The 13,694-nt window shown below is 45.2% G+C and overlaps 4 protein-coding genes across 5 annotated transcripts; 2 read left to right on the top strand and 2 right to left on the bottom strand.

Moving 5' to 3' along the window:
- The first annotated feature begins 1,698 nt into the window (after positions 1–1,698).
- On the top strand, positions 1,699–3,034 carry LOC117867116 (uncharacterized). Its single transcript, XM_034751459.2, has one exon. The coding sequence runs from the start codon at positions 2,104–2,106 to the stop codon at positions 2,704–2,706; it is 603 nt and encodes a 200-aa protein (XP_034607350.1). The 5' UTR covers positions 1,699–2,103; the 3' UTR covers positions 2,707–3,034.
- Positions 3,035–4,318: 1,284 nt separating this feature from the next.
- LOC140220122 (wall-associated receptor kinase 3-like) lies at positions 4,319–5,568 on the bottom strand. The gene has a single exon (XM_072295710.1). It carries the CDS (start codon positions 5,476–5,478, stop codon positions 4,426–4,428), a length of 1,053 nt encoding a protein of 350 aa, XP_072151811.1. The 5' UTR covers positions 5,479–5,568; the 3' UTR covers positions 4,319–4,425.
- Positions 5,569–7,272: 1,704 nt separating this feature from the next.
- Positions 7,273–11,237, bottom strand: LOC117867113 (protein sym-1). Of its 2 annotated transcripts, XR_004643125.2 has the most exons (9): positions 10,911–11,237; positions 10,696–10,783; positions 9,872–9,966; positions 9,702–9,774; positions 9,470–9,562; positions 9,292–9,378; positions 9,128–9,208; positions 8,885–8,968; positions 7,273–7,487 (listed from the first exon to the last, which is right to left on the bottom strand). XR_004643125.2 is itself a non-coding variant. In XM_034751456.2 (8 exons), exons 1-7 carry the CDS (start codon positions 11,174–11,176, stop codon positions 9,128–9,130), a joined length of 783 nt encoding a protein of 260 aa, XP_034607347.1. In that variant the 5' UTR covers positions 11,177–11,237; the 3' UTR covers positions 7,273–7,487. The 2 variants fall into 2 exon arrangements, 1 of the variants encoding a protein (XP_034607347.1); XM_034751456.2 differs by lacking the exon at positions 8,885–8,968.
- Positions 11,238–11,379: 142 nt separating this feature from the next.
- On the top strand, positions 11,380–13,173 carry LOC117867117 (uncharacterized). Its single transcript, XM_034751460.2, has 4 exons — positions 11,380–11,587; positions 12,066–12,188; positions 12,494–12,596; positions 12,757–13,173. The coding sequence occupies exons 1-4, from the start codon at positions 11,493–11,495 to the stop codon at positions 13,000–13,002; spliced, it is 567 nt and encodes a 188-aa protein (XP_034607351.1). The 5' UTR covers positions 11,380–11,492; the 3' UTR covers positions 13,003–13,173.
- The last annotated feature ends 521 nt before the right edge of the window (positions 13,174–13,694 follow it).

The following is a 13,694-nucleotide window of genomic DNA, read 5'->3' as shown; positions in this document are numbered from 1 at the left end:
TTGGGCTCCATCTCATCATGGGAAAAAGGCCCATGGCCCATTGTCTGGTTTGGGCCGGAGGGTTTGCCTACTACTAGATTGTTGGGTTGGGCCAAAGTTTCCGTATGCATTTTGTGTTGCGGACACCCAAAAGAAAAGACTGACAGTGGCATGTACAGTACACATACACTCTCCTGATTACGTTACGTGCCACAGGAAGGAAGCAGAATTAGAGAAGGTTGGCTGGGACTGTCATTTCAGGTACAGCAGCTTGTGTAGTGTGTAGGCGGGCAGGAACCGGCCGTTTGACCCTGAGCTCCCGGGCCGTCCTCAGCAACATGCAACCGTCAGTCCGTCACTAGCAACTACTAGTACAGTACACCTGTGTGGTTGCAGCGATTAGCAGTCACAATCATTTGTTCCAAAAAAAAGAAGTATAGGAAAAATCCCTATAGGATTCCAACGCCACAAAGTTCCTCCATCAGGTCCTCTTTTGCAACTTGCGAATGAGGACTAAGGTCCTGTTTGGCAACCCACTCCTAAACTTTAGTACCTGTCACATCGGATGTTTAGATACTAATTAGGAGTATTAAATATAGTCTAATTACAAAACTAATTGTACAGATAGAGTCTAATTCGCGAGACGAATCTATTAAGCCTAATTAGTCCATGATTTGACATTGTGGTGCTACAGTAACCATTTGCTAATGGTGGATTAATTAGGCTTAATAGATTCATCTCGCGAATTAGGCTTAATAGATTCGTCTCACGAATTAGACTCCATCTGTACAATTAATTTTATAATTAATATATATTTAATACTTCTAATTAACATCAAATATCCAATGTAACATGTGCTAAATTTTAGTAAGTAGCGTGAGTAACCCGGCCGACTCTCAAAAGTTATGATATTCTATGTATGCCCACTCTGACAAGTGACTATATTAGTCAACGGAGAAGTCAGCCCACTCTGACACGGTCAAGCGACCAGCCGCAAAAGCCATTGACCCCGGCCTAATGTGCCCAAAGTCGTACGAAACCATTTTCACACGCACCGTGGCACGGCAAGGGCTCACAGCAATCAATGTACCTACTGGTAGTAGCTAACGTGTTGGACCGTCATAAAAAGGGACATGCTGGCACGACAAGAGCGTGTGCGTGGACGGACTGTTTGGAAGTCATGGGGCTGCTGGGTGCTAAACTTTAGGAATGTCGTATCAAATCAAATGTTCGGATGCTGATTAGAAAGACTAAACATGAGCTAATTATTAAACTAATTGCAGAACCCCGATGCTAATTCGCGAGACGAATCTATTGAGCCTAATTAATCCATGATTAGCACATGTTTACTATAGCAGCATATTGTCAAATCATGAACTAATTAGGCTTAATAGATTCGTCTCGCAAATTAGACTCCTCTGTGCAATGGGTTTTGTAAATAGCTTATGTTTAATACTCCTAATTAGTATCCAAACATCCGATGTGATGGGTACTAAACTTTAGAAGGTGTATCCAAACACCCCTCTCTTCTCTTGTATCGCCAACTCTCGTGGACTCGGCAGCAGGACGGTGCTGCCCAAAGCATGCATGCAGCCATGAGCCAAATCATGCTCTGCTCATCTATATAAATGCTACAACTGGGGCGTCAGATTTTGAAGGGCACAACTTAACAAGTTCATGAGGTCAGATTTCAATTTTGTGAGTTTGTGAACCTAAGCGACATTTCAGGGCAAGTTCGAGAGCGATATTTAACTTTTTTTTATCAGCCCTTTGAACTAGAAGCATCCATCAGGAGAAGCTGAAGATCAACAGCCTGTTCGCTTCAGCTTATCAGCCGGTTTATCAGTCACCGAACAGTATTTTTCTCTCACAACAAATTAGCTGTTTTAGCTTTTCAGCCGGCTTATAAGTCCAGCCGAACAGGCCGCGAGTTATCCCCCGCTGCCAGCGTGGGACCAGCAGCGTGCTGTGCTGACGTGGGCGGCGCTGCTGCCGTGCCTTGACTTTTCTACCTCCTACACCGCCCATATAAACCGCCCGCTCTGCTCATCAGCTCCACCTCCCTCCCGCTCGCCAAAAGCCAAATCCTGCACCCACTCACTGCTCCACCAATCAGCACGGAGGATGCTCATGACCGCCGCCGTGCACATGGACTCCGCCGCCCACGGTCGCGGACCATCCTATTCCACCTCCACCTCGCCGCCGCCGCCGGCATGGTTCCCGGCCGGCAACCACCGCCTCCCCTGCGACTTCACGGCGCCGCCCACTCCCTCCCCGACGCCCGCCACCGCCACCGCCGCGCCGCCAAACCACCACCACCAAAACCTCCTCCGCCCCGCGGGCACGCGCCGCGCGGCCAAGCGGCGCCCGCGCCCGTCGCGGAAGCTGCCCACCACCTACATCACCGCCGACCCCGCCAGCTTCCGCCGCATGGTGCACCAGGTCACCGGCGCCGACGACCTGCCTATGACGGCGGCTCCTCCTGCGCCCGGAAACCTCTGCCGCCCGGCGCCATACCGCGCTGGTGGTGCCGCCGGAGCGACGATGCTGCCGACGCTGGACACGTCGGCGTTCCTGCTCGGCGCGCCTGGAGTGGCCGCCGGTCCGGCTGGGTCGGTGCCGACGCCTAGGCTGGATGGGGCGGAGGCCGGCGGGGCTTGCAACCACAGCAGCAACAGCAGCAGCGGTGGCTTCCCAACCTTGGATTCCTGGGATGCTCTCTTCTAGCTACAGTTCATATCTATCGACAAATCATCTTTAATGCGTCGTTTGAAGATCAATCTCGCCTGCTAATAATTAAGAATCCATTCATTTGCTGCAGTAAGCATCGGTGTGTAGGTGGTAATTAATTGCTGATTGATTCTGTTATCGATTCTCTTCCTAGTTCTACCTTCTCCGATTCCTCTGTCTCTCTCCAAAGGAAGAGGAGAAGGAAGCAAAGTGAAAACGTCGTTTGTTTGGTTGCCAGCCACTGTCACTAGCAGTGGATTTGAGCTTAATAGCAGGCTAATTGTAAAAGGCACCAAAAAACAATTAAAACGTGAGGTTGTCATTAGTACTAGCATATAATTAATGCTGCTTAGAGCATACGATACGTTGAGATGAAGCCAGCTAAACTGACGATGGAATTTGGCAGCGACAGAGCAGGAGTGAGCAGCACGTCCTTGAGAATTGAATATGAGATGGATCCATCATCTTTGGATCATTCTTTTGTTGATGATCCTACACAATTGGAAGCTGAGAAAAAGCTGTTCAATGGCGGGAATGATTATGCGTCCGGCTTGCTCGACTTAACCGTCATCACGAAACGAAACGAAATGCCGGACGATCAACCAGGACTGCGCCCTGCTGGCTTCTTGTGTTTGTCTCATGGGGTGAATGGACATGCTCTTGCGGTCAGTCTTCTTTCTCACGAGTATTGAGAGTAGAGTACTATTGGTTTCAATTTCGCGACTGACTGTAACAGGAGCGAGCGAGCGATGGATGAAGAAGAAAGCCTAAAAAAAAAAGAGCGAGTCATGATACTGACAGGTAGCGGTAATGGTAAAACTCTGACAGCGGAAAAGAGCAAGAAAATTATTGTCCCTGCTTTGGTTGCTGTCATGGTTAACTGGGATTGCAGAGGAGTCAAAAATAGCGGCCCAATGCGAGGCAAGGCCAGCCAGGGTCCATCTCACAGTCCAGACAAGACGCACATTAGGGAGGGGTCTCGGTCGGAGTTCGTACCGACAGGCAGAGACCATGAACTGAACGGGCGTCAGACAGACAGACCAGGGAACACGCACGCCATCGATGTGCAGTGCAGTGGTGTCTATCACCAATTCACCATTGAATTTGGAATGGATGGAGCTCTACTGCTCGGTGCTCGCTCGTCAGATAAGAATTCCGGGTCCAACAACCTCTACAGTCCAGTCCACCGTCAACGGAGACGACGAGACGAGATAGACGACGATGCTTTTGTCCGGACTGGACTGGACCGACGTGCTTCCGCGCGGCCAACATGCCTCCCGCCTAATTACTCGCCCACGGCCAGCGGCTGACGCCACCATCGCGCCATGCTCATCTCATCATCGTGGTGCAACCAACAAAGCAAGCAAGCAATATTCTTTCTTTTACTGAAGGGTTCACGACGACTTGAACAAACATACAGACATGCGCTGGCTATGCGGTTGATACCTTCGTTACGCACATCAATTGTTCTTTACTCCAACCTCTAGTGTCAACTTATTTTTGAAACAAACAAACTACACCTCACTCTCTTTTGTACGTGATTTTGCACCCAAAAAAAAAAGTTTTGATCGTCATCTGGTGGTTGTAGGCTAGTAGCCTAAGAGCTATGTTTTGGACTGTTCATGTAAGGCTCTATTCATTCACTTGTGAATATTTGAGGCTGGATTACATTTGTTCCGTAATTAAAAAAAAACTCTAGTCATCAATAATCCTAGCTTATAGCATCCTCGATTCTCCCTCCAATATTAACTGACGTATCATTCCCTCCGATATAAAATTCTCCTCTGATTCGTCTGTCATGTCACTGGAATCGTACTCCTTTGCTGCGTAAATGCTTTCCAGCGTCATTTCCACCTGCCTCATCGTCGGCCGGTCCTTGCTTACAAACTTGACACACATTGCCGCTAACAGAGAGACATCGACAACTTCCCCGCCCCCCTCCTTCTGAACCTGTGGATCCAATATGTGAGCCAACTTGCCTTCTGACACTAAAGTGGAAAAATGGTTTACAAGATCATCGCCCTCAGGTGATCTGTAAGAAATTGGCTTCTTCCTGCTTAGCAACTCCATGAGAATCACGCCGAAACTGTAGACGTCGCTCTTGTCGGTAAGGTGTCCTGTACTATAGTACATAGGATCCAAGTATCCAAATGTTCCCTGCACAGTTGTATCCACCCCGGTTTGATCGATCGGAATGTACCTTGAAGCTCCAAAGTCCGATAACTTCACAGTGAAATTAGAATCTAGCAGTATATTCGGAGACTTGATATCCCTGTGGATTATTGGCATTGAAACGAGCGAGTGGAGATATGCAAGAGCCCTGGAAGCTTCAACTGCAATCCTCAATCTATCTTTCCATGGCAGTGATGTTGGACCATCGACGTGAAGATGATCATAGAGGGTGCCATTGGAAATGAACTCATAAACAAGAAGAGGAACTTCCGTCTCAAGGCAACATCCATGAAGTTTCACGATATTTCTATGGTTTATCTGAGAAAGGATAGCAACCTCATTTATGAACTCATCAATTTCTCTCTGTATCACTATCTTTGACTTCTTAATTGCCACGACATGTAGACTTGACAAAATTCCTTTGTACACGGTGCCATGCGCTCCGCCACCAAGTTCACGGGTTCTGTCAAAGTTGTTGGTTGCTTTCTCTAGTTCTTCCAAAGTGACGACAATCATTTTCTCGGATATGTTTCCGCTTTGACATACCAATTGTTGTAGCAGCTGCCCACGGTTTTGCTTGAAGAACCTTTGTCTCATCTTTTTCTTCCTTCGTGTCTTGGTTTTACGGATTATAAATGTGGTTCCAATGATTAGGAAAGGAAGCAACGCACCACTTCCAACGCCTAGGCCAACGATTAGCTCTGAGACGGTGACACACAAAATTGTCAGATTTAATTTTGAAGAGTCAATCTAACAATCTTTACACATGTTGGAGAAGACTGATTTTTAGATGCCCATGGTAAAAACCTACAACTATTTTGGCAAGAAAACTACAACTTTGTTAATTACCAGGGACCCAACCATCGCCTTCATGCATATAATAGGTGGGCCCATAATATCATCCGCGGGTCAATGGTAGGAGTCCATTTGTCATGCGTGAAAACTATTAAAAACTAATTAATTTGATGGCAGCTAAGTAATTTTTTTGTCTCAACTTTTTTACTTGAAAGCAGTTGCAAAAAATGATATTAATGGTCAAACATATTTGTTGAGACCGTGTTGATGTCCTAACTAAACAACAAGAAAGAGATAATGGAGTCAATATAGATTTATATGATTTTTTAATTAAGTTAGGGAGACCGTGTTGATGCCCTAACTAAACAACAAGAAAGAGGTAATGGAGTCAATATAGATTTATATGATTTTTTAATTAAGTTAGGGAGATGTAGCATGGACTATTTATTACCTGTATTTGGATGGTCCACGCAACCATTTCGAGTGTATGGGTCGCCTGCGGTTCCCTTGGGACACTGGCATAAATAGGTGCCAGGTAAATTTGTACAATTTCCAAAGCAATTATTCGGAAGCATGCACTCGTTGATATCTAACAAGCAATGACGTCAAAATTTTATTCAGGTCGGGGCAATATATATTCGTGTTGTTGTATTATTTATTTGCACCGATGAAGAAGAAGAAGGAAAAAAAATCAAATATACAAGCTAAAAGAAGTTTTACTACCTTGGCATCCGCGGGTAAGGTAAGGGTTGCCTTGGTAACCACGGTGGCACTTGCATACATAGCCGGTGGTGTGGTTGAACCTCTTGTAGGGGCCTGCGGTGGCCCAGCAGGTGCTATGGCTGCTGTGGCACGCCGTGCTGCCCAAGTCCCGGGGGCATGTCTTGGACCCGTCGCGGTGCCGTCGTCGTCGTCCCTGCAGCACGCTGGATCCCACCTCCCAGTCCAGCCTCGCCTGCTTGGAGAACAAGTGGCAGCCCGGGCCCAGGGGCCTGGTCCCGTTGGACGGCCCTGGCCCTGGGCTTGGCTCTATGATCTCCTGCGCGGGCCGGAAGCGCATGGTGGAGGGGTCGAGCAAGATGCGGGTGACGACGTAGGTGTCGTTGCCGAGCCAGAGGAGCGGCCGCGGCTTGCTGTAGCCGGTGGTTTTGCAGGTGAGCTTGAACCCGCGCAGGTAGCAGCCGGGCTCGATGCCGAAGGGGAAGGGCACGCTCACGGCGCCGCAGGCGGTGGTGCAGTTGGGCAGCCCGATCATGTGGCCCTGGCCGCCGCCACCACCCGCGGCGTCGGCCACCGCCACCAAGAGGAGCAGGAGCAGCATGCCTTCAACTTGAAACGTCGCTGATGCTGATACCAACGGCAGTCCATGGCTGCATCATCGTCTAGATGCATGGCAGTCCATCGGCAACGTTTATGTAGTGACGAATATAACGCACGTTCCAACTCAAGTGACGGGCCAACCCATGCAGCCATGCACCTGCACCAGGGGATATGAGGCATTGGTGCCGCCGGAAGGCCTGACATTCGTTTTCCAAAATCCAAACTACTTCCTTGGAGTTGGAGGCAACACTGCCCGGCCATGGCTCCATCCCAACACACCTACAAGGAGGATCCTCCAGCATATATTGTACATAGAAACATGTCATCACCATGATACATTCAGTTTCAACTTCGATCAGAACGCCGCCCTCCGGCACCACAACATACAATCTAACATTTCCTACACCAGCAAAGTAACATGCCTTCATCTCTCCCAAGACCCAACAATCGCTCTGGTTGGCCGCTACATTCCTCATCACCACCTAAATACACTGAAACCCCAAAGATAGTAACAAGGAGCAGGGGATCAGTCAACGATCAAGTAATAAGTGACATCATAATTGATGGAATATAGAACGACCTACTAATTCTTAAGTTCGAATACAGCAAGAAAACCAACTTCTACTGCTCACACAATGCGTTTATAGTGCTGCCAGCCATAAGCCATGGAAGAATGTAATCCGGAACAGCAATATTTTGACCACATCCATCTCTTTGATTTTTAAGACTTTTTGCAAAAGAATAAAAGGTATCTTCTGGCATCAGTCAGGATCGTATTATAAATTGCTAAAGGTGGAAGCTGACAGGTCTGACTTTGGAGGTCAAGTTACAACCAGCAGTCACAAGTCATCCACAGTGCTGCTTGCTTCCCTGGGTGGCAGAAAAATAGGTCCAGGAATGAAAGCTCATTGTCATGGAATAAAGCAAAGAGAAACAGACCTGGGCTGGCCAAAAGGAAAAGGGAAGAGAAGCTCAGAGGCATACACAATGCCTACTGCCGCCTCCTCTCTTTAACCCTTTCATTTCACTAACTACTATTAAAACACGTCTTATTGGAGTTCGGGATGGGGAGACAGATAGTGAGACGTTTAAAGACCACAGTAAAATTGACATAAAATCCGCAATGTGCAATACAGTTTGTGATGCTGGCAATCAAGTCAGACCATACAAAGCTGGAACAGCATTTTGACCACGCACACAGAGGCTTCTATCTAGATGCCAAGGTTAGCCACAAGATGCAAAAGAACAAAAAACATCTTTAGCATCAATCAACATCATGTTGAATTGCAAAAGGCATAGGAAGTTATCACGGTCTGACAATCTGACTTTTGGGATGACAAGTGACAATAACTTCAGAACAAGTCCACAAGGTTGCTTTCGGGTGGCAGAAAAGATAAGCCAAGGAACAATAACCATTTGTTAAGGGGATTAGTATGCGAACCTTATCTCCCTATTTTATTTGATAGTAGGAACAAAAAAGCAAGAAAAAATTTGATACACAGTCACAGTTCAAACACGTGTCTTAGTGGAGCCCAGGATGAGCGGACAGTGTATTCCTAAACCTATAAAAAAACACTTTGGTGGATGCTGGTCCACTAATCCAGCTACTTCCATGATGCATATCATCATATAGCGCACATCAGTTTCAATATCTGTGAGAGAAAAAATCCGACACGCTCAATTTTAATGACCTATGAGAACATATGCCATACTTGGATTTAAGAAAATCACACACAACATATATGTCTCATCATAAACAAATCAAACATCATAAACCATAAGTTCCTAAAAGTTAACACATGAAATCGGTAGTGCAAATTGATGTACAGAAGATTTCATTATTATTTTACTCCCTGAATGGAACATGAAATTGAGATGCAGCACCTACCATTAAGTAATCAGGAAAGAGAAATATGTGCATGCACTATCACAGATATACTGTTCTAGGGAAAATTGCTCGCCCGACAGCCATCTGCAGGAAATGATGAATAACCACACTCAAAGAGTCAATAAAAGGACACGTCATACCAACTTTCGTGTTTACTACCTTTTTGTTATAAACAACGGTATGGAGTCAGCAAATAATGTGACTATCACTGCAACAAATTAATCTGAGATAGGCTAATAGTACCTATTTCGCAATAACCTCCTTGTGAGCCTTAAATGACAAAATCACGTTCCATGCAAGGGCTACAAAATTAGCAGCAAGCACCTGAAAAAAAGGCAGTAAGTTGGCAAGGGCAACGCACAAAGCATGCTAATAGAAAAACTTGTGAAATGAGCATCTTCAAAGACCTGAAACTTCTGAGGAACAAAGTAAAAATTCAGAAACTGAAACGGTATCCATAATTGCCAATTTGCCAACACTGATGATAACCACTCCTGTAGATGTCAGAAATGAAAATTAGATAGACAGGAAAGAGTTTATGCATGTGTACCCGGGGGCAAAAGAATATGGAAAGGTTCAGCTCACCTGCTTAAGCTGTGGCACTACAAGAGAGGGCTTTCCCTCCAAGGTGACTAGTAAGCTCATAAAAATGCCGATGAAAATGGGAGCGAAAATGAACTGAGCAGGAGAAGATTAAAAGAGTATAAAAAAATACAATAGTTTTAGAAACAGAGAAACTGAAAGACACACAAGAATATTTCATGACTACAGTATATTTCCTTGGGGTTGCAAAGGAGAGAGGAAAAAAAATGCAAACCTGATCAAGTAAAAGGCGAGCAATGGCACCTGATGCTCCGCTGATTGTCACTAATTTACTCAAATAAAGGTACCTGATATGAAGATTAAATATAAAACAAATGGCGGTGGCAGATAATGTTGGCTACACTACATACTGATATATTACTTCTGCAGCTCAGAAAAGATTACCAGACATGTAAAGTTGGCCCCACGAGGGCAAGTCCCAAAAATGTGAATACAAATGTTCTCCTTAAATCAAGTGCTGGAACTCGATCAATTACAAGCTGGAACAGAAAGAAAAGTATATTTAGGACTAAACATTTTGGTGTTTAAGTAGAAACAATAGCGATATCATAAGTGTAGGATAAAAAGCACTTCAATGAGTCATCAAGGCAAGTTTCCAACCACAACAATTTCATACAAATGAAAATGCTAGGCATGTTTTCCAATCACTTCTGCCACACACTTCTTGCTGCAATCCCTTATGCCATCAATGGATTGAACATTGTAGGTTATTTTCATTTGCCTGGATGTTCATTCTTTTTTGTCTCATTTTCATTTTTGGCATGCATACATTAAAGGTGATTTCACAAAGCTGGTAACAATATCAGTGTTATTACATAGTACAATAGGAATCTATAACAGTTTGCTTGTCTGAGAATTTTGGTATTTCAAGTTCCATAGGTGAACCTAACCCATCAAAGGCCAGAAGTAATTATATATTACAGTAGCGAACCAAAATAACTTCAGATGCTGTCATGATTGGGAACAAAATTTCAGTTCTACAACTGTTTTGCACTGGGAAAAAAACCCGAGCACAATTAGGTTGAAGCAAGAAGTTGGGATTATGATAGATATTCCAGTGCTTCAATTATATGGACCATAAAATCTGACAGTTTCGAGGTCTACAAAACAAACAGTAACACAATAACATAGTAGTACTAAGCTGGCAGAAAATCATTACGAATTCCATGCTCCATTGCATCAGATTGAGCCAAATGCTGCAAAGATACCTGGCAGATGAGGTCCCCGGCCAGTGTTAGGACAGCAGAAGTGACCGCCTTAGTTGCGATCGGGTTCTTATCGAGAGACATCAAGTACCTGTTACAATGCATACATCCAGTTTGAAATTGGTACACTCGGATTCTGAATTGGGCGTCAGCGAGCCAGCAGCTACAGCCTACAGGCAGGCAGAGCATATGAAGTACTGAACGCAGAATCAAATTACCATGCCAAGAAGAACCGCCAATCCTTTACGCCAGTAGCGCTTCCTCCAGTGGTGCCTGCAGCCGGAGCGGAATTGCTGCAGCAGGAGGCGGCGTTGAGCTGCTGGAGGCGCCCGGCCTTGCGCGGGTAGGTGGCGGCTGGGGCGGAGAGGGTGGCCGGTCGGGGAGGAGGAAGAGCGAGGCGGCGGGATTGGAGATGAGGTGATGTGGGCCTCGCCTGGACGGGCCGGGGTGCGATGAGGAGCGCAAGGGTGGACGCCATCGCCATGGCAGGATGGCACTGCAGCGGCAATGGAGGATGGATCCTCAGCTGCTTTACGTTTTCTCTCACAGAAAGCGGAAAGAATCGTAGGCGTAAACGTTACTGGGCCTTTTCGACCAAAGGCATTATTGCCCGCGTTACTGGGCTCGTTTGGGCTCTTTCTCTGCAAAGCCCATGTATGTGATGGACTTGACCTAACGAGGAGGAAGAGCAGCAGCGCACACCCTGCGTCGCGGAGGTCTTAAGACTTCACCAGTTGCGGCGGCGCCGGCGCGGCCGCAGTCTCTCCGACGGGGAGGTCCTCGGGCACGAGAGGAGGGAGATGTCGTACATGCGCGGTGACCTGCTGACCAAGACGCGGAAGCTGGTGAAGGGTCTCGCCAAGCCCGCCCCAAAATGGCTCAAGGCCATGGAAGAGTCAGTGCACTCCTACCCTACCCCCGCATCTCCATATCCCTAGCTGTGTATCTGCATTTCCGCCTGCATTTCTCTATTAATCTACCCTTCTCGCCGCGATTGGGTGTCAGATCCACACGTAAACTGTGCTGCGCGTAGCTGATTATGTCGCCAAAGCACTGCTAGACATCATAGACGATTCATTTGGTTGCTCATCCACGGATCTATGAATTGAATTGTTGTGATTCTGTGGTGAAACACGATTGATTTTTAATTACCTACTCGTCAATCATCCTGAACGGCATGGTATTGTGTATTGCTGTGATTTGTGTAGTTCCTACTGCTTTATTATAATTTCTGTCGTCAAAGGGTTTGCATTATTCTGCATTGTGAGGCTAGAAATTTGTAAACTGAAGATGCAGTATATCAATGCATGCTACCTTTCTTTTGTTTGACATATTGCTTGCTGGTCAATTGAAACATGAGATTTGTTCATTAGGGCACCTCCAGTGACATTTCCTCGTGTTGATGGAAAGGTCAAGAAGATTGAGTTGCCAGAGGATGTGTACGTAAAGAAGTTCTTCAAGAAGCATCCAGATTCGCTCTACCATGATGCAATCAAGTAAGTTCCTTCTCATATGTTATGCGATTTCCTTATAAAAAGTTACCGCTGCAGCACTGTATTGTTGAAATAGTATACTGATTTCCTTCTCGTGTTTTATGTGGTTTCCTTATAAGAACATACTGCAGCACTGTATAATTCAAATGGCACACATGTATTTAAGACTCCAAGTTTTTTAAGGGAAGGACAAAATGTTCGATTGTTTTTCTACTTTTTTGGGATTTTGCTTCCTCACAGAAGTGGTGCTCTTATTTAAATTTATCTCTTTTTGAACATGAATTTTAATACACATCCAATCTTTTCAGGATAAGTGGATTTGATCCACCACCAGCACGAGTTTTTGCTTGGCGTGTCTTGGAGTTGAAAGAACAAGGAGTCAGTGAAGATTATGCGATGGCTGTAGCAGATGTAATAATCCTATTCTGAATATATCCCTTTGTTAATTTTACCAAATATCCTTAACACAAAATCCTATTCTGAGGCCCACTCTATTTAAAATTTGAAGTGATAGAACCGTACAAGTTTAAACACTGTCAGTTTTATTTAATGACTATCATCCTTTTTCCAGTTTGAGTATCGCAAAGAAAAGAAAGCAAAGAAGAAAGCATACAAGGAACTGAAAGAAATCGCCCGCAGTGAAGGAAAGGAGCCACCGCCAAACCCATACCCAAGTGCCATAAAAGAAATACAAGCAGAGGAAAAGAAGTATGTTATGGACCGTTTCTATAACCCAAAGGTAATTGAGATTGCGAATAAGATGAAAGAGGAGAGAGAGATGTTTCTTCGAGATAGAGCGGCATCAGGTCAGTGGTAGTCGCATGTATTAGTTGGACTGGTTTACATGGTATTATTGTTATGACATCAGCCAACCATCATAAAAAATAATGGATGTGTAGTTGACATTGATATGACAAACAGGAAAATCACTGTTTTTATATGTATCTTGAGATGGTTGATGTGCTTGGAAATGCAATATTTGTCCATATTTCCTTCTTCTTTTATAGCCTGATTTCATGTTATCTTCTTTCTGAAACTGGATTCTTCAGTATTTATCATGCTGTTTAGTTAAAAATGTCAAATTCTATGAAATGGCACATGTTTTTCTGCTGACACGACTAATCATGTTTGATCAAATTTTCCTGGCCTACCCCATTGGAAGTTCTATGACTTCAAAAGGGAAAAGGTTTATCTGCAAATAAGTCGAGATGCATTCTGCTCCATTCAAATTTCAGAATGTTCTGCACAGCCGATAAAATAGATGAAATCGGCAATTGCATTGTGACATGTTGGCAGAATGTCTCTTTCCTTTTTCTCTTGTATCTTGTTGATGTTTTTCCCATTGTATGTTGTGATCCATTTTCCGAATTTCCATGTATCCCCATGATGAGCATTTTAGTAATCTGAGCGCTCATTCAGTTGGTGCTCCCTCCTCATTGCTCTGCTGGGAGGTTGAAGGAACCAGCCTTTCTATGTGCACTGTTGAGATCTGGCGTTCTGAGGGATATG

Source organism: Setaria viridis, chromosome 8 (assembly GCF_005286985.2).
Source record: "Setaria viridis chromosome 8, Setaria_viridis_v4.0, whole genome shotgun sequence".
Lineage (NCBI taxonomy): Eukaryota > Viridiplantae > Streptophyta > Magnoliopsida > Poales > Poaceae > Setaria > Setaria viridis.
The sequence above is the reverse complement of the archived record's forward strand: the minus strand, read 5'-3'. Positions and strand labels throughout refer to the sequence as shown.